A 25,918-nucleotide genomic window follows, 5' to 3' on the forward strand; every position below is an offset into this window, starting at 1 on the left:
TAGGGACCCGCTAGCTGCTGCAGATCATACCATTCAAACATCCAGTGGGGGAAGGTGAGAGCCACAGGGCGGAAGAGTCATTGAAACCTTCCCCGTGTCCCCCCCAGCGCCTCTGCCCCTCCAGAGGGCTCCAAGGAGACGGCTGGAGTGAAGCCCTGGGAACGCTCAGGAACAGAGCTCCCCTCTCCCTTTCCCTCTCCCAACCCAGTTGCCATCCCGACCCTCTTGGATGTCCCCTCCCCCAAGGCAGGGCCCAAACTCTTCCAGACAAAGCCAGGTCTAGCAGGAGAGTGAAGGGAGAGGGCCTATTCTGCCCAGCCTGGCTGACTGAGGAACCCAGGGCACTGCAGAGCCCAGGGCAGGTTGGAGTCGCAGGTGGCGCTGGGGTCTCCTTGGGTCTCCTTTGGGCAGCTGAGAAGACCATCCACCCAGATTGGGACTGCTAAGGGCTGGCTCTGAGGTCAGTGCCTGGGGGACTGCAGGAGGAGGCCTGGTGAGGCAAGTGGGGTACTCTGGGGGAGGTGAAGGTGTACTCAGCCCTGGGGACCCCCTCTGCTTTTGTGGAGAGTGGAAGGCCTAATAAGGGGCAGCGGCTAGCCAGAGACCACATAGCAACAAGTGCTCTGAGGTCAGTCCCTTAGATCTAGGAAAGAAGGTTCTAGACTAAGCTTACAGAGCTATGTCCAGAGCAGGGCCTGTCAGGGTGCCCTGGACTCCAGGAGTATGGGAGAGACTTCACCTGCCCTCAGGAAGATTCCTAGCCTTGGTCTGGCAGAGGTCTCCTTTTTCTGGAAAGCCAGCTGGGCTGTTGTCAGAGGGGGCGTCAAGGGGCCTGGCAATTGGCCTAGTGTGTGTTCCAGGGAGGGTGGCTTCATGTTCTCAAGCACGTTGGAAGCAAGAGATTCCAAGATTACTCTGATACTAATTATAACCTCATGTATCCTTTTATTAAAGTGCTTCCCAAGGACTGAAGCCAGGACCTGCTTTGCTGACCTGAGAAGGTCTCCAGGTCCACGTGAAGGCCTCGGAATAACAGTAGGATTGGTAGGATCGAGACTTCTCCTGCTTCTGACTGCACTTTTCTTACTCTCAGCCAAGCATAGCCCAGGGTGGAATAGAGGGACAGCCAGTTTTTTTCCCATGGGAGATGGCAGTGGGCACTCCTCCCTGCTCAGATTCAAGGAAGGGCCAACCCATGTGTGGCTGCCTGGCCAGAGCCTACTCTCCAGGCGATGCCTGTAAGGCGGAGGCCCTGGGCAGCTAGACGGGCATCAGAGTTTCCAGCTGGGAGCTGGGAGGGGGCTTATTCTTCCTGGAAATGCTGGAAGGAGTGATGGTAGGGAGTGGGTGGAGGTGGGGTGTGCACTGGACGCCCTTATTTGGCCGGGCACAGGGCAAGGCTGCAGGCAGGAAGGAGGCTGGGCACAAAGAGCCTGGAGTTAGGGCCCAAGGCTGCCGGTGAGTGCCTGGGGTGGGCACTGGCGGTGGGGGTTGGGGTTGGGAGGCTGGAGAGGGTTGGCCCTCTCCGCTGCCTGCTGACATGGACTCTGCAGCCACCTGCAGCACCTCCTGCTGGGTGTAGGTGCAGGAACATGACTGTGAGTTAGACTAGCTGTAAGTTGGGGAAAGAAGGGAAATCTGCTATTTCTAGTCTCACAGAAGTCTCCAAGGCAAAGAGAAATAAATGATTATTATTGGCCCATCCTTGGGGTTTCCTGTCCTATGTTTGTAGAAATCAAAGATCACAAATGCTGGCTCGCAAGGCTGGATGTAGCCACCTGTGTGTTTTGTTTGGCTCGCTGTACTGTTTAAAATATTTGAAAATTCATTCCAAAGATTCTGGAATCGAATTTGTTTGGTCTTTGCAGTGTTTTCTCCCTTCTTCCCTCTCTCTCAATCTCATGTTAACCAAATTTGAATTAGTTGCCAACATTTAAACATCAGGAAAGTTTGCCTTAAAAAACAGATTTCTAGCTTCTTTTGGGAAGTTGGAAGGGCCAACTGCACTGGGCCTGTCTCTGGCCTCCCATCAGCCTGGCCCAGGCCCCTGCACCTCCTAGAGAGCGTCCTCCAGGTAGACCTGCCCACCTGTCGTTTTTGGTCACATGTTATCCACCAGCTTGGCTCTGTGAGCATTTTTATTTGTAACCAAAAGCTGAGCCTCATCTACAAGGGCCATCTGCTGTGCTCCCTCTAGTGGGATGATCTTAAGTGATAACAGGTGACTGGTGTTGGTGTGGGGTTTGAGCCCCATCTTGTCAACTCTGTTGTTCTCTGTGGGTTATTTTACACCTATTCTTGGAGCAGCTCAGTGAACCCTAGGAGAGGGTGAGAGCCAGAGGGTTGGCAAGCTGCGAGAGTCAGGAAACCTGGTTCTGGCCTTTACTTGGTCACTGGCTCACAGTGTATCCTTGGGCTTAGTCTACCATTATTGGGCCTCAATTCATCACTTGTCATGGGAGCAGCTTGGACTGTCTGGGGAAGCACCATCAGGATGCCCGTGGGGCCAGGCAGGTGGTATAAGGTATGCGAAGGCCTGTGGAAGCGCGGTGAGCTGGGGGCCAGCACCCTGTCTAAAGGAGGCAGCTGCTGCTCAGCCCCAGCAACTGGGTGCCAGGCACAATTGGCCTCATGTTGCCAGTGTTGAAATTTGAAAATTTCAAGATGACAGACGTTCAGATATTTATGTGACATCTCTTGTGTTTTTGTTTGTTTGTGGTTTTTAACCACAATTTAAATTTATAAAAATACTGCAAGAACCAAACGAAACACACTGGTGGGCCCTTAGTTTGCAGCCTTGGCATCAGATAATTGCTAGGGTCCTTGCCAGCTCCAGCATCCCATAATCCAGGTCTCATCCCTGCTGACAGAGCAAGTTATTGATAGAGTTGGTCTTAGATCCCAGGTTTTCAGGGCTAAGACTCTATTGTAATTCATGAGAACTGATTATAAAATTCCCAGCTCCTCCACTGCAGGTGGGCAGGGAGACACAGCAGGAAGAGGACCTGAGTTCAGGCCCAGCTCCATCGCTTTTCTGCTGTGTGACCTTAGCCTTGGCACCCCTGTAAGCCTCACTGTTCTAACCCGTAAAATGGCTGCGATGACATATGCTGCTGGTTTAGCAGTCCTTGGGTCCAGCTGATTTGTCTCTGAGCTTCTGTCCCATTCCTGTTGCAGAAGCCATGAGCACAGAGGGCCCCAGCCCCCTCACAACTCCTGGCACTCTGGGGAGCCCTGTGGAGGCAGTGGACCTCCTGCCCATGCTCATTGCCTTGGCCTGCATCTTCCTCCTGCTGGCCTCCTGTCTGCTGTTCATGACCATCTGCAAACCAACTGCGCTGGACCCCTGCAGCCAGGCTCGCGAGTGCATGCCCCACCACCCCGGGAGCCCCAGCGAGCCCCGGCTCCGGCTCTGGAAGCGCCTGGGCTCCCTGCGCGGCTCCCTGCACAGCTCCCGTTGTGGTCGGCCTGTACCTCGCCGCTCCCTGCGGGACCACGATGCCAACCGTGACTGGGACTCTACAGAATCTACCAAGATGTGACAGACTGTTCCCGCCACCCAGGCTCTACCCTCACACCCTCCTCCCTCGGACACAGGCTGGCACCACAGGCTGCAGGAAGACAGCAGCCCAAACACTTCGTGTGCCCAGGCCCCTGGCCTTTCCCAGAGAAGCCGCTGGAAGTACAGCTCCTCTCTGTAGACCCTCTCGCTGCTGCCTTTGGAGAGACTACTGGCCAGGCGTGGAGAAGCAGCAGCTATCTGGACCCTTGACTGAGCTCTGGAGAGTACAGCCTGGCACCCCCGGTTTCTTCTCTGGTAACCAGGCACTGACCACATCCAGGGAGCAGGGCCCCTGCTTCCTAACAGAAGCCATGCCTACCCCTCAGTGCCAAACCCAGCCTGCATTTCAGTGCTAGCTGCCAAATGACCAAGGGTTCCCTCCAGCCAAGCGAAAATTCAGCCCACACTGAGGACAAGGTACTGTCATCCCTCGGGGCCAACAAAGGGCCCAAGGCAAAAGGGAACCTAGAGACTCCTCTGGGGTTTCCTGGGCCCTGTCAGCCTTGACCTAGTAATCCCTGGGAGCAGCCAGCACCCTGTGGTGGATCAGATGCCTGGGTGCCTGCTGGGAGGAGGCTCAAGTGAGACTCCCAATACTGACTAGCCAATTGCGATCTTGGCTGCCCCCTCTTCAATGCACCCACATCATGATGGACGAGGAAGGGGCTGCGAATGGGTTAGGATCTCCCTGCGGAGGCCAGGCCCAGCTCTGTGTCACAGCAGCAGAAGGCTCTGTCAGCAGCCCAAGGTGATGCAACCTGGGCTCTGAGGACACGTCAGAGTGGCTCCACACCTCACCCCGTGAAGGGGTGGCCTTCCTTAGGTGGGAGGGTCCAGATTTCTCCAGGACAGCTAGTGAGGCTTCAAGCCTGGGCCACACTAGGGGTTCTATCTTTTTGGTGACTGGCTATCTGTCAAAGCAGTCACACTGGAGGTGGGCTTCTCAGAGTCCCTAACTCTTCACCTCTCCTCACAAAGCCAGGGCTCTATACTTTGGATGGCTCCCACACTTGGAGAGTGGGTAGAGGGGATCTGAGCTGATGGCCAGGGTCATCTTGTGCTCGGCCATGGGGCTGCCCACCTCACCGTGCTATGACCCACAGTGCAGCTGGCCAGGTCTTCTCAAAGAGTGAGCGCTTGTTTCCCTACTCCCAGCTCCCAAACCATCACTGCTCCCTAATGCTGGCTGGCTAGAGCCAGAGGTCCTCAGTCTGGTGTTCAGTGCCCTCTGGGAACTGGCTCTGAACTATCTTTCTAGCCTTATCTTGACCCGAGACACCAGGCAACCTGAGTTACCTGTCCTTCCGGGGCTGTGCCTTATGCTTCACAATGCACCCCCTCGGTGAAGCCCTCTGCTCTCCAGCTGAAAGCCACCTCCTGCCTGCAACTGCCCCTCCTCTGTGCATCCCTGGGAGGGAGGATGGTGACCACGTGCTCTTGGCAGTATGGGTCATCCTTGTCTATGTCTTCTCCCTCCTATGAGCCTGGGAGCTTGCAGAGGGTGAGACTGTGTCCAGCTCCTGACTCTGCCCCACCAGTTGGGGCACAGAAATGTGAGGCTGGTTACTGAGTGAAGGTACGCACCCCCCCCCCCCCCCCAAGCTTAAGCAGCCCTCTCCTTCCCTCAGATGCCCCTGGAGAGCTCCTCTCTCTCCAAGCATTCCTTGCTGAAGAGGCTTGCTGTGCCTTTCTTCCAGGTTAATATTATGTCAAAGAGTGAGTCCTGCTTGGCCAGAAACTTACTTTCAGGAGAAATCACTAGTGCCTAGATTTCTCCCTGAGAAATGGGGAGGTCAGGGCTGCCTACATGACTGGTGGGGTCTAGGATTCAGTGTGAGTAGTGTTGGGTAATAGAAACCAGTTCTTCAGTTTAGAAAGTGGGGCAGGCCTCCCAACGGGCTGTTACCCCCCTCCCTTCCAGCTTGTTAACCTCTTCCTGCCCCCTCTCGGGCCTCCCTGAGACATCTGGGATGAATTCTTCCTAGTCAGTCTCCCATGTCATGCCCTGGCCTGGTGCCCTGCTTGGCACTAGTTTTCTTCCTGGAGACCCAGGGTGCAGGGTGAGGCTACTCTGAGGCCTGAAGGAGAAGGAAAGGCTGGGGGCGGGGGTGGGAGGCAGCCCCCAAATGCCTGGCCACACCCCTAGCTATGTTCCCAGGCTGGTCCTGAAGACCTGTCAGTGAGCCAGGATGGCAGGTATTAGCTAGGGGAGGGGGCTCCCCAAGCCCCCAGGAGTGGAGATCCAGAGGGAGAGAACCTCCTCCCTCTTCCCTCTGGAACCAGTCCCAGGCCCTTGCAAATCCCCATGGTTTTCTGGACTCTTGGTGACTCTGGGAATCAGCACCCTGCTCCGTCCTTTCCTGCCTCCCTCCTGGTCCTGATGCAGGGTGGCGGGCGTAATCCCAGCCTCCCAAGCCCAGAGTGTGGCCCAGTGGACAGGCCCAGATTTGCTGTATTTGGCTCAGCCTCTAAGTCAGAAACCCTCGCAGCTAATGAAGAGGGTAATTCATTCCTGGCTTCCCTCCCCACCCAGCAACTGAGGCCCGGGTGCTGGGGGAGGGCACGCGGGCCTCATTTCAGGTCCTCACTCTCCCTCTGCGTCTGCTCCCTTTCTTCTTGTGCCTGTTTATTTCCCAGGATAGGAGCTTCGGCCAAGGGCCCCATGAAAGCCGCTCTGTTCCGGGCCTTGCTGGGCCCTGGCTCTCTGCTCAGCTCCTTTCCGGGAAAATGTGACAAGGCAGTCTCCTCCCCGCTCTGAAAGGCCCATCTGGGTGGGGTGGGGGCAAGGAGAGCTCTGGGGAGGAAGGCAGAAGAGGGGCCAAAGCCTTCTTCCTGTTTTGGGGGGGGAGCCAGGGCCCTATCCTTGACTACATATAATCTGGGGTCCTGCTCTCCCCAGGAGGGAGGAGCAGGCCTGGGTCCCCCTTTCCCCACAGCATTGGCTACTCCCGGAGCAGCAGCTGGGCCGGCTCCTGTGTCTATCCCTCCCTGCAGCGATGCCACCGAGCATGTGCGCTCAGACCTGAGCCTGGCACTGCCTGCTCCCAGCCCACCAGCCACCCCACCTACCTGCACGATGCTGTGGCCCTCGGGGATGTCCTCGGGGACACTGGCCTCGTAGCTGCTCTGCAGAAAGATGGGCCGGTTGTCATTCACGTCCAGGACGGTGACGAACACGGTGGCAGTGCCAGTACGCCGCTTGCCTACAGGGCCATTGTCTGTGGGAGTTGATGGAGGATGGGCTGTTAGCAGCTGCCCGAGGGGCAAATTTCCTGGGCACATGCCCTGTTCACCCAGCCACTGTGGCCCATGCAGGGTGGCTCTTTTCCTTTCTAGATTAGTAATAACACTAACACATCTAATAGCCGAATCACTCAGTCTCTCCAGAAGCCTGTGAAGCAGGCGCTATCATTATTTACCCCCATTTTATGAAGGAGGAAGCTGAGGCATGAAGTGGGTTGAACGGTGGCCTCCAAAGGTACACTCATGCCAAATCCCTGGGAACTTGTGAATGCAAACTTATTGGGGAAAAAGGGGCTTTGAAGATAAATTAAGGATCTTGAGATGACATATCCTGGATCATCCAGGTGAGGCATAAATCCAATGACAAGGGTCCTTCTAAGAGAAAGGCAGAGGGAGAGCTGACAGAGGAGAAGGCCACATTAAGTCGGAGGCAGAGATTGGAGTCCTACGGCCACAAGCCAAAAACACTTAGAGGCAGCAAGAACCAGAAGAGTTGAAGAAGGGTTCTCCTCTGGAGCCTTAGGAGTGAATGTGGCCCTGCTAACACCTTAATTTAACTTCTGGCCACCAGAGCCACGAGGGGATACATTTCTGTTCTTTGAAGCCACCAACTTTGTGGTGATTTGATACAGCAGGCCTAGGAAACAGATTCAGGGACAGATCACAAACCCAGCTGCTGTCAGGGCCAGGTGGGTAAGATCCATGGGTGCCCATTGGGCAGGCCCACCTCAAGGGCCGCTTTCCTCCGCTTCACTCCACAGTGGACAGGCAGAGTGTGGCCCCAGTGACACTAGATCTGATTTCTCCAGAAAAACCTAACATGAGCTTTATAAATAAAATCTCTTGGCTTTTAAATGTTCACAACTGTCATTCATTATGAAACATGAGATGGGTCAAACAAAACATGCTTTGGGACAGATGTGGCTTATGGGCCCACTGCATTCAGGGATGTGGGCCCAGCTTGATTTCTAAGCCCCAGGTAGCCAGGGGTTCTGCCCCTTGAGCTCCCTGCAGGACCCTCCCAGAACTGGGGCGGTGGCTCAGCCCCAGGGGCAGCTGTTGGGTCATCTCTCTGGAGGAAGGAGCTGTGATGAGAGCTGTATGTCTAGGCAAGGACAGTCACCCCAGGGAGGATACAGGCAGTGAGAGTTGGCTGAGGACCAGTGGTGACTTGTCCCATCTTCCCCAGGCCAGCTGACCACATGCTGGGGTAGTGGGCTATCCTGAGTCATCCTGCCCTCCTATGCTCCTCTCCAGGACCAGTCTCCCACTGCTATGGGGTCCTGCTTACTTGCTCCGGCTGGGGACAGTGTGAGCTGGCAGGCCCACGAAAGGCCGGAGCCTGAACCCTGTTGCTCTGCTAGCCAGTGCTTGTCATGAAGATGGACTCAGTGGGGATGATGGGTCCCCAGAGAGTGGTGTGGCTGCCCCTGCATGGGAGGAGAGCTGGGCAGAGGGAAGATGTTTGGGGGCGTGGGCAGGCTAGGGAGGAGGCTGGAGAGAAACTGCGGCTGGAAAGAGTGAGGTAAAGAGAGCACATTCCCTTTCCACCCAGAGCTCACTGCAGTGAGCTGGGAGGGCAGGGCCATCTGGGAGGCAAAAGTATCATCACACCCTTCCTCCTATCCAGAGCCCTCCAGGGCTCCTGCTTCCTGGAAACCGAAGATCAAACTGCCAGCCTGACATTTAGGCCTCCATAAGCTGTGCCTACCTGATCGCAGACTCCCTTCCCCAATATATGCCACACTATGGGGCAGCAGAGGGGGACACGCACGCCAGCACACACACACACGGCTCTTTCCCACCTCCAGGGCTGGTTCCTCTGCCTGAAATGCCTTCCCAGATTCTCATTGTATTAAAACCTCACTTGGCCCTCAAAGTGGTGGTGGGCCTGCTTCATTTCTGCCCACAAGCACCATCCTGCTCTCAGGCAAGTCCATGCTCTGAGAGTTGCTCCAAGAACCCACCCTTCCTGATTCTGAGGCTTGGGGTTCCAGGTGGGTCTGACTGTCCCCAGCTCCAGGGTCAGGCAGGTGATTTAGGCCTAAGCCACCAGCACATCTCACCCCCCTTGACCATGACAAGGGGTTCGGGTTCGGGTGCAGGCAATGGGGCAGATGAAATGAATCGAAGCTCGTCTCAGGCTTCAGCTGGGGAGACCGGGAATGAGACAAGTGCTATCTCCCTGCTGCTACAGTTGAACCCAAGAGGATTAAGGTCAGGGCTGCAGCAGCCATTTGTCTCCATGTGAGGCAGAGGATGAAGCCAACACACAGGAGGCAGAGCCAGCCACGCAGAGACACTGAGGTCTGGTGGCACCCCCTGAGGCCCAAATAATCATACCTGAAGCTCCATCTACCTCCCAGTGGACTAGTTCTGTGAGCCCATATTCCTGAAGTCAGTTTATTTTATTTTAAAACTTGCAACCAAGAATCCTAACTGATCCAACAGCAGTCCCTGATGCCACCTCCTCCAAGAAGCCTTCTTTCATCACCTCCACCCCACCACATTTCCACAGACCTTTGTGCAGCTACTCTTAGGTCATCCCTTCTCCCTTTCTGCTTTGTTTTGTCTGATTCTGCAGTAATTTGTCGACACGTTGGTCTTTCATTTGGCTCCCATTTAACTCCCACCACACCATCTTAGTGTCGTGCATACAGCACTGGGCACTAAGCCATATGCCTGGAAAGTACTCAGTAATATGTAGGATGTCTGGTTGCCCTTTCTCCACTAGCATCAGGGCAGAGCCTCTGGCTCAACCCTGGCTCCTGGGGTTAGAGCCAGCTGGCTTCTGGGTGGGCGCCTCATGTGAACCCCGCCTAGAGCAGCCATGTAGTATGTAGTGGCATGTAGGGAGGGCTGGTGCGTACCAATGGCCTCCAGGACGAGTGTGTACGCGGCTGTGGTCTCCCGGTCCAGGTTCACCACTGTTCTCACAACGGCATCGCGGTAGCCAACACTGAACTTCCCATCCACGTTTCCACCTGTGGGCAAGAGAGAACGAAGCTTCGTCAGGAAGCGGGACTCCTGGCTAGGGAAACGGAGGTGGCACCCCAAGGCTGCTTCTGAGCCTGGACACTCTAGAGGTGGTCCAGGATGAAAGGCTGTGCTGCCCACTCACCAGTGCCTGAGAACAGGGTTCTAGGGGCTCTGATGAGGGTGTGGCCTGAATGGGCTTAGGTGGGGGCTGCCGAATGCCTGAAATCATAAGGGTCTACCCAGCATGCATTGAGCACCTACCGTGGACCATCTTATTTCATGTGCATTATCATGGTCTCCATTGCACAGACAAGGAAACGGTCCTTTAGTGAGGCTACTTGTGGTGCCCTGTGTTACAGTCACCTGTTTGGGGTGTAGACTCCAGCACAGCAGTCTGCTCCCCAGCCCATGTTCTTCACCATTCTGCTCCCTGCCTGTCCAGCAGGAGTGTCTGAGCAGTAAACCTGGGCTGGGGCTTTTACATGTGGCCAGGGTCTCTGGGGTGGGCTGGGCATTCTCCAGGTTCCTTATCTCGGGTTCTCTGAGTGGGGACTCCCAGAGGCTCTACAGAGTGAAAAGCACAGGCAGGTGGACAGAAGACAGGTGCTACTGAGTCTTCCTGAGTTCTGGGACAGGCGAGAAGCGTGAGGGTCTCCTTTTTGAAGTACACAGGAGCCAGGAAAGGGCTCCATCAAAACAGTGCGGAGACCCCTCCCCTGTGAGTTGGCAGGCAGTGGGGTACTCTGGGCAGCAGATGGCGCCACTGCACTGGGTGTGGGCTCCCTGGGAACGGGACACTGCACAGCTCCTAGCAGAACGCGAAAAATGAGAATCTGAGAATCCCAGGGCTGAAAGGGTTCTCAGGTGAGCAGGAACTTGCCACCTCAGGGAAGTCATCCTGGGGGCCACTGCCACATGCTCCCTTGTTCAGACATGGTCTGCCCCTGGGGAAAGTCCCCTGCCCTCAAGCCTCCACTATCGGCTCCCTAGTGTCTAAAGCACCATCTAGAAGGGAAGACATGGTTCCTAGGGGGCAGGGGAGGAACTAAGACACAAGCAGTGCTGGGGCTGAATCATGGCTGGTACCATGTGGGGGTCCTGATAACTGAGCCTTTCCCAGGGCAGTCCTGAGGACTAAGGCTGGGAGGAGCTGGCCTGAGGGTGCTGGACCTCTTTATGGAGGGGAAGAAGGGAAAGAATCTGAAAGGTAGAGGCTGAGGGCTGGGAGGCCACCTTGGCTGCAGAAGTTACAGATGGGCTGTGAGCCCTGATTCCTTGCTCCAAGGTAGAGGTGTTAGGGACATTGGTGTGTGCACTGCAGATGTGTGCACATACACATGTGCATATGAACATGTGTGTGATGTGGCTGAAGGCTGGCCAGGGACAGGGGGAAGACTGAGCCCATAGAATGGCCAAGGGAAGGCTCAGGAATGTGTAAGACCTATCCCCCACCCCATGCATCCCAGCACCTCTCCGGTATGCCACAGACGGAAGAATGCTGGGACACTGTTCCAATCCAGGAATGACTAACACATGGCATGTTTGCCTCCACCTACCAAGCCTACTGCATGGCTGACTTCACTAATCCATCACGGCTCCCTTTCACCTATTGAGCTAGGACATGGCCTTATAATATTTCCACATTGTTCTTCAGATGGTAACTACTTGACATTTTGAGCTAAAACTATTTCATTTAGCGAGATCTAAACCATCTGCCTCTAAACAGATGGGAATTCTCTTCCTAAGTGAAGGGTCCCCAGGGAGGGACAAGGCTACATCCCTCCAGTCTGCTTCATCACCCTAACATGGGGTAGAGTGGGGGGCAGGGCTCCTCTCAGGAGTCACTGTCTCCATCTCCCTCTAGACTGAACCTTGATAAGTCCCCTCACCCCTACCTGATTCAGGAGGCCCCTAGGGAGCCAGACCACAGAGACCCAGTTCCAAAGCCCTTGGGCAAAGCCAAGAGCAAAACCTCAGGGAGGCTCTAGCAGAGGCTAAATCCTGATGGCCAGCTTGGGCATCCTGACCCCACCCAGGCAGGCTGCACATCTGGAGGAGGTGGAGGTGGGGTCACACCTGTGATAAAGTAGCTGAGCTCGGCGTTGAGGCCCACGTCGTTGTCGGTGCAGTTCAGCCAGACCACGCGGAAATCCCGCGGCACGTCCTCGGACACGGAGACGTTGTACACGGCCGGGAAGAAGGTGGGCGTCTCGTCGTTCACGTCCAGCACTGCGGGGAGTGGGCACACAGGGCTAGGCCTGGCTTCTGCACCAGGCCACCCAGCTCCAAAGCAGTGGCTCACACCACAGGCGGATGGAAATGCATTTCCTAGGAGGCGATGCTTCCCAGTCGTGAGCCGAGGGCGCCCCTGCTGGCCGGGGCCAGGACAGAGCTGGCCAGAACTCCACACCCTCCCGCCGTCCCTTCCCCGGGGGACTTGTTGCTGCTCATGCTGTCTATGGGGGAAAAACACCCTAGAGCCTTTTTCCAGTGGCTGCCTGACAACAAGGATACGACGATGACAGTGATCATTCCTCAGTTTTTCCCATGTGCCAAGCCCACGCTAAATGCTTCCTATAGAGGACCACACATGCCCCTTGTCACGTCCTCATGAGGCAGCCATCATTACACACACTGTACAGACAAGGAGGCAGAAGCTCAGAGCAACTGAGTGACTTGTTTCAAGTCACACAGCAAGAGAGTGGTGGGGTTGGGGTCCTGGGGAGGCCTGTCCCCAGTTTGTGATGAGGTCCCGGGGAAAGTAATTGCCTTTGAGAGGACCCTTCCCCTCAAAAATTCCAATTTCCCTTAAAGATTAGTTTTTTCAGCTGTCTGGAACCCCCCATTCCTTCAGCAGATGGGGCTCGGGAGGACCTTCGCAGTGAAATGACCCCACCCCGCTTTGTCTGCTCTTCGTGAATTCACCAGAAGTGATGGGCTCATCTGGTGACATGGCTTCTGTTTAGCCCTGGAGAAAACTCCTCTGGGGGTGCTATCTGAGAGGACCGGACATCCTCCCTGTCGATTGCTGGCACAGAAGCGGGTCCTCAAACTGGCACTAGGGTCCAACAAGGCAAGCCTGGACCCGCAGGAAAGCGGATGCTCGGTGCTCTCGTCTTCACCATCTCGGGCTGTGGTTAAGGAGGGTGAATGCTTGTGCCAGTATTGAGCTAACCGCCCCCAGCCATGAAGGCCGGCAGGAGTCGGGAAGGGACCCGGCCTCCTAGAGAACAGGCCACACCTTGCCCATTACACTCTGCTCTTAGTTCCAGGGACTTATTCCTGGCCCTGTGGCAACAGTGCATGTCAATGAACAAGTTTGTTTCCGAAAATTAAAGATATAGCCAGAGTGGATGAGGAATCGTAGCCCCCACTGGCCCCACCCCATAGAGGGTGGAGACAGTGGGAATTGTGGGGGGGCCCAAGGGGATGAGGAATCTCGGGGAGTCTGGGACTTCCAGCTGCCCTCCTCCCAGGGCAACACCTTTCCATCGAGATTCCAGGCACGCGGTAGGGGAAGCTTCCTTTGGCATCTCCAAATAAAAACCCTGACCTTCAAAGGCGACAAAGGGCTCTGCAACCTCCCCATACTGTTCACAACCCTGAGGGCCCCACCCCTGCTCAGGCCCTCTCTGCTGCTGCCAGGATTAGAGAAGGGGGCCTTGGCAGTGGGTCCAGGCCACTGCCCCCGGGCTCTGGGGCACTGATGCCAGTGGCCAGGTGGGGAGAGGGCTCGCTGGCATTTTCAACTTGGTGGAGACAGGGAAGGCTCTGCTGTGTTGAGCGGTTCCAGTTGAGGAGGGTGCCCCATTAGCAAGGTGGCCTGTGCCCACCTGGACAGCGGTCATCAGGGGTACACGTGGGCTCCCCACCCTGCCCGTGTATTCACCCCTGCCCTGCTCACCTCGGATGGTGAGCGTGCTGGTGGAGCTCTTGGTGGGTGTGCCCGCATCAGTGGCCACCACCCGCAGCTGGTACTGGGCGATGCGCTCGCGGTCCAGCTCCGTGGTGGTGACCACCACGCCAGTGCTGCTGTTGATGACAAAGTCCATGCGGGGCATGCCCACCTGCATGCGGTAGGACACCAGCCCGTTCAGGCCCTCATCCAGGTCGATGGCCACCACCTGAGAGAGAGGAGAAGCTCCATGAGGAGTGGGGACATCAGGACTGACACTTGTCCCCTGAGAAGTGCCCCCTCCTTCCCACTGACTTATGCTCAGCTCCGGCCAGACACACCTGCTCCCCTTGGAGCCTCAGCCCTTACAGAGCTGGCTACTGCCCCCTAAGCACCCTGACAGATGCTCTCTAAGGGGGCAGCATGTCAGAGCTGAGAGGTGCCAGATGCAAGTGGGGCCGGGGGTGGGGTGGGGAAGGGATGTTTGAGCAAGAGTCCAGGTCCCCACAACTTTCCCCCCTTCAGAACCCTGCTTTCCTAGTTAGGAAGCCCTCCCGGATTCACCCCAGCTGGCTCGGGCCCTGCAAACTCTGCAGCATTGCAGCAGTCGCCCCTCACTCTCCAGCCCTTACGCTGGCTTGAAGCAGTTGTTACAACTCAGACTCCCTGGATCACGTGGAGCTCAACTACAGAGAAGCTCAACCACCAGGGCTCCCTCCTCTGCTTTGCTTTGATTTGTAAGACAACAATGAAAATAAGATGATATCAAGGACCCATTTTTAAAAGTCACTTGAGGATTTGATTATTTTTAAAAAAGCCATTGAGGCCACGTGTAAGCAAGCCTCCTCCCAAATCCCTACACTCTTCCCAGCTGCACCTCCAGTCCTGATGAGAGAGATCTTGATTCAAGACCCTCCCTGATAGGATGAAAATTTTATGGAAGAGAATTCAAGACGTTTGAAATAAATGTGTAGTAATAATTAAAGTAAGAGTTTTGCATCAAGCCAAGGCTCTCAGGATTGAAAGGCAATGTCAAAGTCATCTGGCCTAATTCACACCAGCAAGCTGGACAAGAGGGTGTCCAGGCTCAGCTTGAATGCATTCTTGGATGGGGGTCTCACTACTTCTAATTTTTCTGCACACAGCTCTAGACCCTGGAGAAAGTTGTTCTGCATATCCAAAAGAAATTATTATTGGTTGAGGTCATACAGTGAACCTGGGGAACCACACACCTCAAGCCAGAACCCTCTTCCTGTATCTGAAGACAGTTTCCAAATTAAACACTCCCAGCTCCTTCAACCATCTTTGCATGATTCTGAGCCTGTTCCTCTGTGAACTCAGAAGTTATACTGATGGGCATCTCCTTCCTTTGCTGTCTGTGAGTCCCTGGAGAACCAGGTCTAGGGCTCCCTCCCTCTCTCACCCCCATCTTCCTTTGGGGACTCCTCCTCAGGGACTGGCTGCTGTTCCCTGGATGGAGGCTCCCCCTGCTGGGAGTTTGGGGAGAGAATATTCTGCTGGAGAGACTTACTGCTCCCTGGAACCCATCAAAGAACACTATTAATCTCCTTTTATAGATGAAGAAACTGAGGCACAGTGGCATGGCCAAGGTTACCACTCTAGCATCCTGATGAACACCTTGTCTTCTCTGAATGGAATCAGGCTAATCCATTGCCACTGGATCCTGCCTCTTGGGTATAAACTCTCACGGTAGAGACAGAATGAGCATATCAGCTACCATGTTTCCCTGCAGTCTAAGTGCCAGGTTGCTTTCCATTTGTGTCTGATTGAATCCCTACAGCACAGCCAGGCAGGTACTATTATGATCCCTATTTCACAGGTGAGAAAACAGAGGCTCAGAGAGGTTAAGTCATTTGCCTCAAGTCACCCAGCACACAGAGGGTGGAGTTGGGATTTACACCCATATTGGTCAGACTCCAAAGCAAATGACCTTTCAGTGTTTCTAAAAGGCCATTATCTCCTCTGAACCAGTGCCTTCAGGGCCTCCCTAACCGACAAGGTAGTGGAGCAGGAGGCAGAGGGGCTGGGTTGAACATTAGGCACTACCCCTTCTTGGCCACAGGGACTTGGGCAAGTTTCTTAAGTTTCCTGCAAAATGGGGAGACTACTACCCACTGTGTGAAGCTACTTTGGGTTTACAGACAAGCACAGGAGAGGGGCTGCCCCATGGAGGCAGGGCACATAGGCTACACATGTCCAACCTTCTCTGTGTTCTAGAACCACCTATAGGCTTGGGGTATTGAGGTTTGGGGCCAGAGCTCTATAATCAGGCCCTGAGAAACTCTCTGATTTGGCTTCCCAGAATCCTCCCCCCCCCCCCCCCCCCGTATATGTCTGCCTTTATCTATTTCCTGTGGTGCTTTCCCTCCACCTCTCCAAATCTACTTGTCCTTCAAGACCCAGCTCAAGCTCTTCCTCCCCCAGGAAGCCTTCCATCACCATCTCTCAGAACATTGGTTCTCTAAGCCTGGCACAGATTGTGTCCTGTCTGCTGGTCCCGGCTAGCCTCCCCTGACTTGCCCCTGCAAAGTGCTCAGCATGAGGCTAGGCCCCTGCTGCCCATCGCTGGCTGGTCAGGATGAGCTGAGGGGATAGCAGGATCTCAGGTCAGGAAAGAGAAGCTCACCTGGTAGACGGAGACCCCTGCAGGGGTACCTTCAAGTACCTCAGCCACAAAAGGCAGGTTTTGGAAGATGGGGTCATTGTCATTGAGGTCCAAGAGGTTCACAAACACTGTGGCACTGCTGGTAGCTCTCAGAGGGGGGCTGCCACCTAGGGGGACCAGGTAGGGGGGCAAGGAGAGGGAAAGAGGGGTGCAGGAGAAAAAGGGCCAAGGAGAAGATGAGTGGAGAGAAGGGAAGGCTCAGTGACCCTTTATCCCAGGACCCTCCAGGGAGCATCCTGGGCCTTGCACCCCCAACCTCCTCCACCCCGAGGGTGCTCTGGGGGGGTCACAAGCTAGTCATCAGGACACAGCCCTCCTAAGGAGGTCCAGGAGCCCCAGACGATAGTGTGGTGTCAAGGGCCCCACCCCAAGTGTTGGGGCTTGAAGGGCAAGAGGGGCACGTACAGTCTGTGACGGAGACGATGATCTTGCGCATGAGCTCCGCCTCATGGGGGTCGGGGTTCTCCCGGTCCAGCATGACGTGGGTGGTGCGGATCTTGCCGGTGCTGCTGTTGATGCTGTAGAACTTGTTAGGTGGCTGGATGCTGTACACCAGGGTGCCATTCTCCCCCAGGTCGGGGTCCACGGCCACCACCTGCCCAGGAGGGAGGGAACCAACTTCCACTGAGCCCTACCCAGGAAGGGTGTTTCTGCACTTGGGCTGCCTGCCCTAGTCATCTGAGCTCACAGGCCAGTCCTGGGCACCCCTCCGACCCAGGCAGTGGGGCTCCCTCCTCGCTCGAGCAGGGAGGCTCATGGGGGTTGGGAGGTAGAAGGCCAGAGGATGACTCAGCAGTGGAAGTCCTGGGCTCCTTGGCTTCTTTACCTTAGTGCTGGCCTGAGGTAAGTCCCTTTCCCCACTTAAGCCTTGGTCTTCTGATCTTAAAAGCAACACCCAGCACATGCCAGCTTACAGAGGCTCCCCATATCTCATAACCACCACCAGACTCTCTCCACATACCGTGCCAACAGCCTTGTGACACGGTACCTATAACTGAGGTGGGTACCTATAATTATGCCCATTTCACAGATGAGGCCCAGCAAGGCTCCCAAAGTCTCCTGGCCAGGAAGTGGCTCTGGGTCCCTCACTGCCAGAAAGTCTTAGACTCCTTCCTTTCCAGACATGTCGGGTTAGAGGTTTGTGGCCTTTGGGGAGAAAGGGGGCCCCGGTAGGTCCATGACCATGGAGTTCTTCAGGGTGAGGCTGAGAAGGGCTGGAATCCCTTGGCTGAGTTTTTGGAAGGATTTGTAAGCCTGGATTTTGGGATCTGGGTTCCTCATCAAAGCCTCTCTCAATTCCTTTGAAGCTTTTGATTGTGAGGTGATTTGAAAAGAATGAGACCTCTGCGACACCAAGGACGACAGAGCACAGGAAGGGAGCCATGGACAAGCCACCCAATTTGGAGGGTGGGTCTCAGCAAGTTGGGACAGTCCTGGGGCTGGGGGAGGGAGTGGGCTAAGTCTCCCTGGAGGTAAAGAATGCCAGGCCCAGTGGGGAATGGTCTTGGGATAGGGGTCCCAGACACTCTGATCCCTTTAAATTTCCAGCCCCCCTTGGCTCCCCACTTGTATCCCCACCCCATAAAGTGCTGCCCTCAGTGCTGCCCTAACCCACAGCCACAAGCCCCACACACAGCCTGTTCTCTCCCAGTTCCACATGCCCGTCCCCTGCTCTGTAGGGAACTTCTCTAGCCATCTACCTTCCATGAGTGGAAAGCAGAACACAGAGAGGCACAGGCCAGACTCAAGGGCACACAGCACCAGCCTTGGGGTCCATCCAGCGGGCCTCGGGGTCTCAGGAAAGCAGTGGCCTGCACTCCTCAGCTCACCCCCGCCCTGTGCTACAGGGGCCAGTGTGATACCCGAGGTGGACAAGATCAATGGGGGCAGGGGGTGACTGCAGTCCCAGGGGCCGCATCAGGACAGTGTCATTTTTCATTCCAGGACACTTGGTGATGACAGCCCCGCCTCGTCAGCTCCTTTATCTTACTTGATGTGGGCCTTTTGTGCTTTGGCAGCAGAATCTATCCCTCCTCTGGCTTAATCCCCAGCCGAGGTGTCTCTGGGGCCACCAGACCAGAACAGATGGGCCACTCTGGCCAAGGGCTCCCATCTGCCCGAGCCCTAGGAGGCCAGGGAGAGAGGCGATGCTGGCATGGAACCCTGAGCCACTCCAGGCCCTCTCTGCTTCAGACGGGGGTGCAATCCGGCTCCCCCTCCAGACTGCTCAACCCAACCTCTCTCTTCCCAGCCTTGCCGCACCAAAGGGCCGGGGGTGGGGGGCAGCCTTCCAGGCCCTCGGAGCCCTCAGTGTGCTCGGCACGCTGCCTCAGTTTGCCCGGCCTCTGTAACAGGGACCCTGTCACTCCTGTAACTGACAATAGGAGACAGGGCTCTCGGGCACTGCGGGCGTCGTTTCAGTCAGGCAGGCAGCCTGGGGATAGATGAAGGAGCCCAGCGAGCCCCGCATTTCTATACGCTCTCTGCAACTACAGGAGGGAGGGAGGCCTCATCCCCACTGTTCCGGATGGGGAAACTAAGGCACGGGACAGTTAAACAACCTGTTCCAGACCAGCAGCCTGCTGCCCACTGCACTGATAAGTTCACATGGGGGGAGGGTGCTTCTTTCCTCTCCCCTCCCCCACTTCCAAGTGCCTGAGGGCACCTGGGGGAGCTGCTTTCCAGGGATACTAGTGGGGTGGGCACTGATATCCAGCCTCTTAGCCCACTCCCTGGTCACCGGGCGGGTGGGGGCACAGGAGAGGGCGGCATGTGTGACACCCGGGTTCCCTGCGGGGCGATTGTGTGGCCTCTCACTGCTTTCCCCTCATTTATTTCCTATTTCACGCTCGTCATTTTTCTCCTGGCCTGACGGGACTAATTCTCTCCCTCTCCCCTCTCCTTTATTTTGCTGGAGGGTTTGAAAGGCTCTAAATCAATGCCCATCAGCCAGGTCCTTGAAGCGGACTGCGGGAGCCAGGGTGGAGAGCAGGGCCCAATCTCACTTGCGCGCGGCGAGCAGCCACTCCGCGAGCTCCTGCCCGCGGCGGACCCCGTCGGCGCGCACGTGTGCACATGGGCACACGCCTGGCCAACTCCGAGTGCACGGAGCGCGGGCACACACTCGTCTGCACACATGTGCTAAAAGATCACTGCGCATGCCCCTGCCTCAGACTCCAGGGGCCAGGGCTGGTGCTCCCTTTAGGGGGGCCCTTGGGAGAGCCCCAGCTCCTGTGTCCTAGTCTCCCTCTGACAAGGAAGACCCAACCCGACCCGGCAGCACCAGGGGAAGAAAGGTGAATAAGTCCTTCAACAACTTTCATCCACACATACTGTGAACACTTACAATGTGCCTGGCACTGTGCTGGGCACAGGGGCTCAACAGTGAACAAGACGGATACGGGTCCAGCAAGGGAGGCCGATGACGGCAACAGTAGCTACCACTTATTGACCACTCGCCGTGTGTCCCAGTAACTTGTGTGTTTTGGCTCGTTAAGTTTGCACCACCACTCTTTCAGGCGGAGATCTGAACTACTCCCATTTTCTAGATAAAATTGGTGCTCAGAGAGGTCTAAGGTCACAGCTGGTAAGTGGTATGGCTAAGATAAGGGTCTGGACGTTTTGGTACCAGAACGTTTTACTGCCCATTGCATCACTAAGCTACACTGCCTGTTAATAAGCAAGGAACCTAACACACACACAGGTTCTGGGACCAGCTCTGAAAGGAACCGTACGGAGAGAGGCAGGGCCGCATTAGGCAGGGTAGTCAGGGCGGGCTTCTCTGTGGAGGTGGCATTTTAATCTGGGAGACCTGAGGAGACTGAGCCAGCCATGGAAAGAGCAGGTCAGGGGGAGTAGAGGAAGAGCATTCTAAGGGAGAGGAAGAGCTTGTGCAGAGGCTCCAAGGTGGGTTCAGAAACTGAGAGGTCAGTGTGTGTGCTGGGGTGAGGGATGTGGTGGGTGTGAGAAGGGTGATCCGAGATGAGTCAGAAGGTAGGTGAGCCTCCCTTCAAATATCACCTCTTCCTTGATGTCACCTCTGGGTTAGCTGTTCCCCGAACTGCAGCTTTCTCTTTTCACATCTCAGGAACAGTCCCTACCCCACCCAGGGCCACTGTGAGGCCTTAGCGGGGACCTCTCAAAGGTATTAAAACATACCCATACATATATGCATCTATGTAACTCATGGCTATATAATTTGAAAGGATTTTATTCCTTTTGAAATTATTTTGCTATGACAAACTTGTTTAATGTATGGGCTCCTTGATTTCCAGTTTCCTGGCAATCATTACACATAACTGGATATTCCAGAGAGTTCTGGAAAATTCTCAAGAATTCTAGACAATCTAACCTATAATTTGCCCTCAAATGTAATGAAAGTTTTACAAATACTACATTTCATTATTACTGAAGTTGCCATGATATATTTGGTAGCTGTTTAACACAAGTTTTAATCCTGATTTTGCACTTTTTGGAGGGAACTTCTGAGTCACTGACTCTTTTTCAGGTGACAGGCACTACTGTGGGTGACCAAAAAGTTGGAGTGCCCCCACCCTGTGGTGGTCTGAGCTGGGGGAGCAACGGGCATCTCTGTTCTATACGGAGGGGTGGGCTCACACATCCACCTCCCCAGAGGTAGGGGTAGGTCTGGTAGGGACTCTGGCTCTTCCATAGGGTGAGATGAGGCCCAGTGGTGGACTTGAGTGTCTTGAAACTCCCAGAAGGCAGAGGAGAAGTGTTGCTGCTTCCTGTGCCCGAGCCTGCCGAGCATGGAGCCTGGCACACAGCAAGTGCTCACTGAGCACTTGGTGAGGTTTCCTGGAGAGTGAGGAGGTGCTGGGCAGCAGGCCATTGGCCCATTGTCCATAGCTTCTCATTGCTCAGAAGGATGTGAGGGGAGGCTGGAGACCCAGAGAGGCCACTGGGGGACCAGATCCGGGAAAAGTCCAAGGCCAAGTGCAGTCCCAACCCAGCAGAACTACTAGCTTTGTCCAGCAGGCGGACTCTTCAATAATGGCACCCCTGGCTGGTGACTCATACAGCCACTTTCTCCCAGGACACCCCTCAATTCCCTTTGGGAGAAATTTCCAAGAAATATAAAGCAAAGTTAAGAGTTGACGATATAGGTGTTCAGAGGTGGGCATCCAACCCCAGCTCTTGGGGGCCCTTGTCCAGGGCTACAGCCAAAGTGCCCACGAGGTGGCAGCAGAGAGCGCCCATCAGATTGAGTCCCAGAGAGTGCCTGGAAATGGCCCAGGGGACTGGTTTCTTAACCTGGCCCCAGGCTGAAAGGAATCCCCTCTCCCACCAGGGCTTTGAAAAAACCACATATTCTAGATTCTTGGCTCTTGCCCTACTGGCATCTCTGGGAGGAGACTTGCCTATCAGCTGAGAACCATTCAGATTTGAACACGTAGGAAAAAGGGTAAGAAGGTGTGATGGCTGGCGCATTCATTCATTCTCTCCCTCTCTCCCTCTCTCTCTCTCCTTCCTTCTAGGTTGACATCCTCTCCCATTGAGACCCAGGTGGACCTGTCACTATGGCTGTGGCTGATGAAGAGTGGGGGCAGAGAGGCTGGGCATCTCCAGCCCAAGACTGCTTGAGCTCAGGGTAGGGCAGCCTTGCCGGAGAGCTGGATGTGAAAGCTACCATCCCTTCCCCCATCCCATCCAAGCTCTCCAGGTTCTCAGGACCTGGACCACCTGCCAGGGCACCCCTGAGCCAGCAGAGAGCTAAGGGCTGCTGGGCTAGGTAGTTCAAAATCAGATAGACCTGGGTTTGAGTCCTGGCTCTGGGACCTTGGGCAAACCCCTCACACTCTGTCTCAGTGTCCTCCATAGTACAGTGGGAGCAATGAGTCCATTTGCCACGTGAAATTATGAGGATAAGAGAGATTCATGAGAAAACCCCAGCACAGTGCCTGGCACACTCCAGACACTTAATAAATGGGGTTGCCAGGAGCTGTTAGGCCCATGTCCATCACAGGGCTGGCTGGGTGGTTGTGGGGCTGGACATTGGGAACAAGCCTCTCCAAATGAGACGAAACGGGGCACGAGTATGGGGGGTAGAAAAAGGCCTCACAAAAGTGGGGTGCTCATCCCTGACTTTCCTCAGCTTCCCAAGGACACTGGTCTCCATTCTGGATGTCCTGAGGCTTTGGCCATGTATCCCCCTCTCCACCCCGAGTCACAGCCCTGCTCATAGCACTTGGATGTAAGAACACACATAGGTCTGTGCAAACCTGAGACATCCCATGTACACACACGCAGCACACACAGGGGTCTGTGCAAACCTGACATATCCCATGTACATGCATGTGGCACACACAGGGGTCTGTGCAAACCTGACATATCCCATGTATACACATGCAGCCCACACAGGGGTCTGTGTAAACCCGAAACATCCCATGCCAGAAAATCCCTGGGTGAACTTCAAACCCCCTGCTAGGGTAGCCCTGTCATCAGATGGCCCAGGTGGCTGCGATGACAGAAGAGGTGAAGGAAAGGTGCTGAGGGCAGAGCTCAAGCTTGTGCAATTTGAGAGAGTGATCCGTGTCTTGCCAGGGGAGGTGGGGGCTCTCCTGAGGGTGTCACCAGAGTCCTAGGCTCTCAGGGCAAGTGTGACTACAAGCTGAACCAGCCCTAGTTCCCCCAGAACTGTCCCTGGGATGCCTGCATTCCCTTGGACAAAGTCTGAAGCCCAGTGTCCCTGAGGACTGGGTGAGGGCTGTCCCCTGACCTCTGACTACCTTTCACCATGCAAGAGAGCTTTGGGAAGTTTGCTCCAAGAGTTGGCTCAGAGGGAAACATTAAGTCCATCAGCCCCCCATGGGCAGGCCTACAGAGCTCATGTGGGAATGGTAGACACCCCTTGAAAGGGCAGACCAGGAGTTCTGCTGTCCAACCACCACTTACCGTGGTCACATCAGAGTCTGGAGGGGTCATCTCCACCAGGTTGATGTAGTAGGGAGCGTCCTTCCAGGTGGGGTGGTTGTCATTGATGTCCAGGAGGGTGATGTTGACCTGTGAAGCCACAAGGGGCGCTGTGGGATGCACCTAGCTGGGCTGCATGAGGACAGTGCCCACATGGGGGACACATTCAGATGCCAATGGAGCATCTTGGCATTAATTCCACCAGGTCAGGCCCTGGGCTTTCAAGGACAGGAGGAAGCCAGGGCCCTTCAGAGGGATCAGGTGCTGTCCCATCAGGAGGCAGAGGAACAGATGAGATGATCCCTGAAAGTTTTCCTGTGACCTGGGGCTCGTCCCACCCACTCCTAGTCTCAACTAAAGGTGATTGACAGGGTGGGGGAGGCTTAGGGTGGGGGGGTCTAATAGAATCCCTTGAGCTTCCCAGTCAGTCTCAGCTATAAACCAAGCAATTTCCCTGCTCACCTGTCACCAGGTAAATTATTTATTGAGCTCTGAATCCTATTAGTGGGGGCCACCCGTGACTAAATAAGGCACTGGGGACTTTTCTGCCAGGTCCCTGGCCAAGCAATACTAACCCCAGCCTCTCTGGCTGGGTAAGGCTGGGGGCAGTGGCTGGGGCAGCTGCTGTGGGTAGGGTGAGGGCAATGGGGAGAGGTCAGGAGAGGGATCCCCAGGGAGAGCCACAGAAAGCAAATAAAGATCACGGAGGGCAGGTGACTGGAAAGAGCTGGCAGCCAGCCTTCCTGCTTCCTTCCCCGGAGAGGAGCTTATTGCTTCTCACGGCCCCATTCTCTTCGGCAGCCAGAGCTCAGTCAGGCCCTCAACCATCCTTCCTCCAGCTTTGTACCCGGAGGCACCCTGGTGGGGTGACAAGGCCTTGGATGTGGGCTCTGGGCCTTCAGGGGTCCTACTTGCTCATGGGAGGGAAACCCAGGCATCATTTCTCAGCACCATAAGGATTAGGGGTGGGGTGGTGACAGGCCCCAGGGACCGTCTAAGGGCCCTGCTTCTGCTCTAAACCACTCTTCCTGGCAGAAATACCTGCCCCTGTAGGGAGGGGCCTGTGGGTCTCCCACCTTCTCCTACCTGACCAGCTGGTCTTTGGGGGCAGAGGAGAGAATATCTGCTCCTCCAAGTGCCCCCATGTCCCAGGTGGGAATGCCTCTCTTCCCATAGCTGCTGTGGCCCCAGGGCTGACCTTGGCTGACAGTGAGTTGGTAGCTGCCACCCTCAGTCCACTCCCACGATGCCTCACACTATCTCAGGACAAAGTGCCTAGAGGCCTAGAGAGCAGCCTGAAGGTGAGCTGGGGAGCAGCAGCCTGGACGGCAAGCGAGGAGCTGCGGGGCACGGGAGGGGTGGGCACTCACAGTGGCGATGCCAGTTTTCTGGTTGTGGCCCACGCCCCCATCCACGGCCCGGACAATGAGGATGTACTCGGACTTGGTCTCACGGTCGAGCAGGGAGGTGGTGGTGATTTCACCTGTAGGAGAGAGGGCACAGACAGGGTTCCGGTGGGCCAGGGAGAGATCAGGGAGGGAGGGAGCGAGGAGAGGAGGAGGGAGGGAGGGGAAGACTAGAGAGAGGGAGAACATGAGAGAGGGATGCTCGGAAGATCAAGTGAGCTGGCAGTGTGCTTGTGTGTGCACGTGCACTGGAAGTAGTGAGACAGTGCTCACGGAGGGAGAGGGGAGAGCACCCGTGCCTCGGGAACTGGAACCCAGAGCTGGGCAACAGAACTCCATGATGAAAAGGTCTTTTCAAGTGTGAGAAAATCGAGGCCAATTATGGGGTTGGTGGCTGGGAAACAAAGCACAAGGGCCCTTTGGCTTCGAGCTCAGACACCAAGGACCTCTCATATAGACTTCTGACGTTATCTTACTGGCTTTATTGCTCGAAACTATACCTAAAGTCTGTGTGCCTCGGTTTCCTCATCTAGTCAAAAAGGAGCAATGATAGGACCTATCTCATCTGGCGGCTAGTTCATGGGAAGCTTAGACCAGCACCTAGCACTATGTATTCACATAGTCACAGAACTACAGCAACAGGACTGAAACACACCAAGTGTTTCATGCATGTTCCAACTGTGACTCACCAGGCAGTTCAACCTATAGTGCACTGAGAATTCATAGCTATAAAATAATTTCCTAATTACCTGTAATTATACTGCTTTGATTTTTTAGCACATAAACTAGTTATTCTATTAAAGATAAACATTTAAAATAGACCATAACTTTTGTCAGCTTGTTTTTGCCTTTTCTTTGTATTTTGGTCTAACAAAAATATGGCAGTCACCCTGGTAGTGGTGTGCTGGTAACTATTGACACCCAGCTCCCCAAAGAAAATAAATGGCATTTGCCAATTTCCATGGTGTAAAAATTCCCACCAGGGTCCACTGTAAACTACCAACCTGATGGCATTGAACATGGAGTTGGGAAGAGCATACAATTGGCTAACAGGGCAGGTGACAGTCAGTACCAGCCGGCTTCAGCACAGGATGGCAGCCTAGCCACTTGTCATCTCAAGGGCCATGGAAAGGAGTCTATGCATTGAGGACAGTGAGACCCAGATTTGAATTCTGATTATGGCCCTTTCCAGATGCTTGGCCTTGGGAAAGTTA

General features: G+C 55.2%; 2 protein-coding genes across 5 annotated transcripts in view; one reads left to right on the forward strand and one right to left on the reverse strand.

Annotated features, from left to right (window-relative positions):
• The first annotated feature begins 172 nt into the window (after window positions 1-172).
• LOC308567373 (uncharacterized protein C10orf105) lies at window positions 173-7,660 on the forward strand. Of its 4 annotated transcripts, none has more exons than XM_081158796.1 (3): window positions 173-460; window positions 955-1,044; window positions 3,178-7,660. In XM_081158796.1, exon 3 carries the CDS (start codon window positions 3,183-3,185, stop codon window positions 3,540-3,542), a length of 360 nt encoding a protein of 119 aa, XP_081014922.1. In that variant the 5' UTR covers window positions 173-460; window positions 955-1,044; window positions 3,178-3,182; the 3' UTR covers window positions 3,543-7,660. The 4 variants fall into 4 exon arrangements, with proteins under 4 accessions (XP_081014922.1, XP_081014923.1, XP_081014921.1 ...); XM_081158797.1 differs by having other exon boundaries at window positions 3,181-7,660; XM_081158795.1 differs by lacking the exon at window positions 955-1,044.
• The window catches only part of LOC308567371 (cadherin-23-like), a gene marked incomplete at both ends in the record, with an annotated part of 250,272 nt that continues 230,487 nt past the window's right edge, over window positions 6,134-25,918 (reverse strand). Inside the window, 8 exons of the mRNA XM_081158790.1 lie at window positions 6,134-6,780; window positions 9,676-9,789; window positions 11,861-12,013; window positions 13,689-13,908; window positions 16,327-16,472; window positions 16,771-16,960; window positions 23,281-23,388; window positions 24,669-24,781. Coding sequence (XP_081014916.1) covers window positions 6,134-6,780; window positions 9,676-9,789; window positions 11,861-12,013; window positions 13,689-13,908; window positions 16,327-16,472; window positions 16,771-16,960; window positions 23,281-23,388; window positions 24,669-24,781 — 1,691 coding nt within the window. The remainder of the gene's footprint in view (window positions 6,781-9,675; window positions 9,790-11,860; window positions 12,014-13,688; window positions 13,909-16,326; window positions 16,473-16,770; window positions 16,961-23,280; window positions 23,389-24,668; window positions 24,782-25,918) is intronic.

This window comes from Miniopterus schreibersii, assembly GCF_964146895.1.
Source record: "Miniopterus schreibersii genome assembly, chromosome: 14".
Classification (NCBI taxonomy): Eukaryota; Metazoa; Chordata; class Mammalia; order Chiroptera; family Miniopteridae; genus Miniopterus; species Miniopterus schreibersii.

Bases quoted from the DNA above. Each gene is read 5' to 3' on its own strand.
- LOC308567373 (XM_081158796.1), top strand. From the start codon at position 3,183: ATGAGCACAGAGGGCCCCAGCCCCCTCACAACTCCTGGCACTCTGGGG.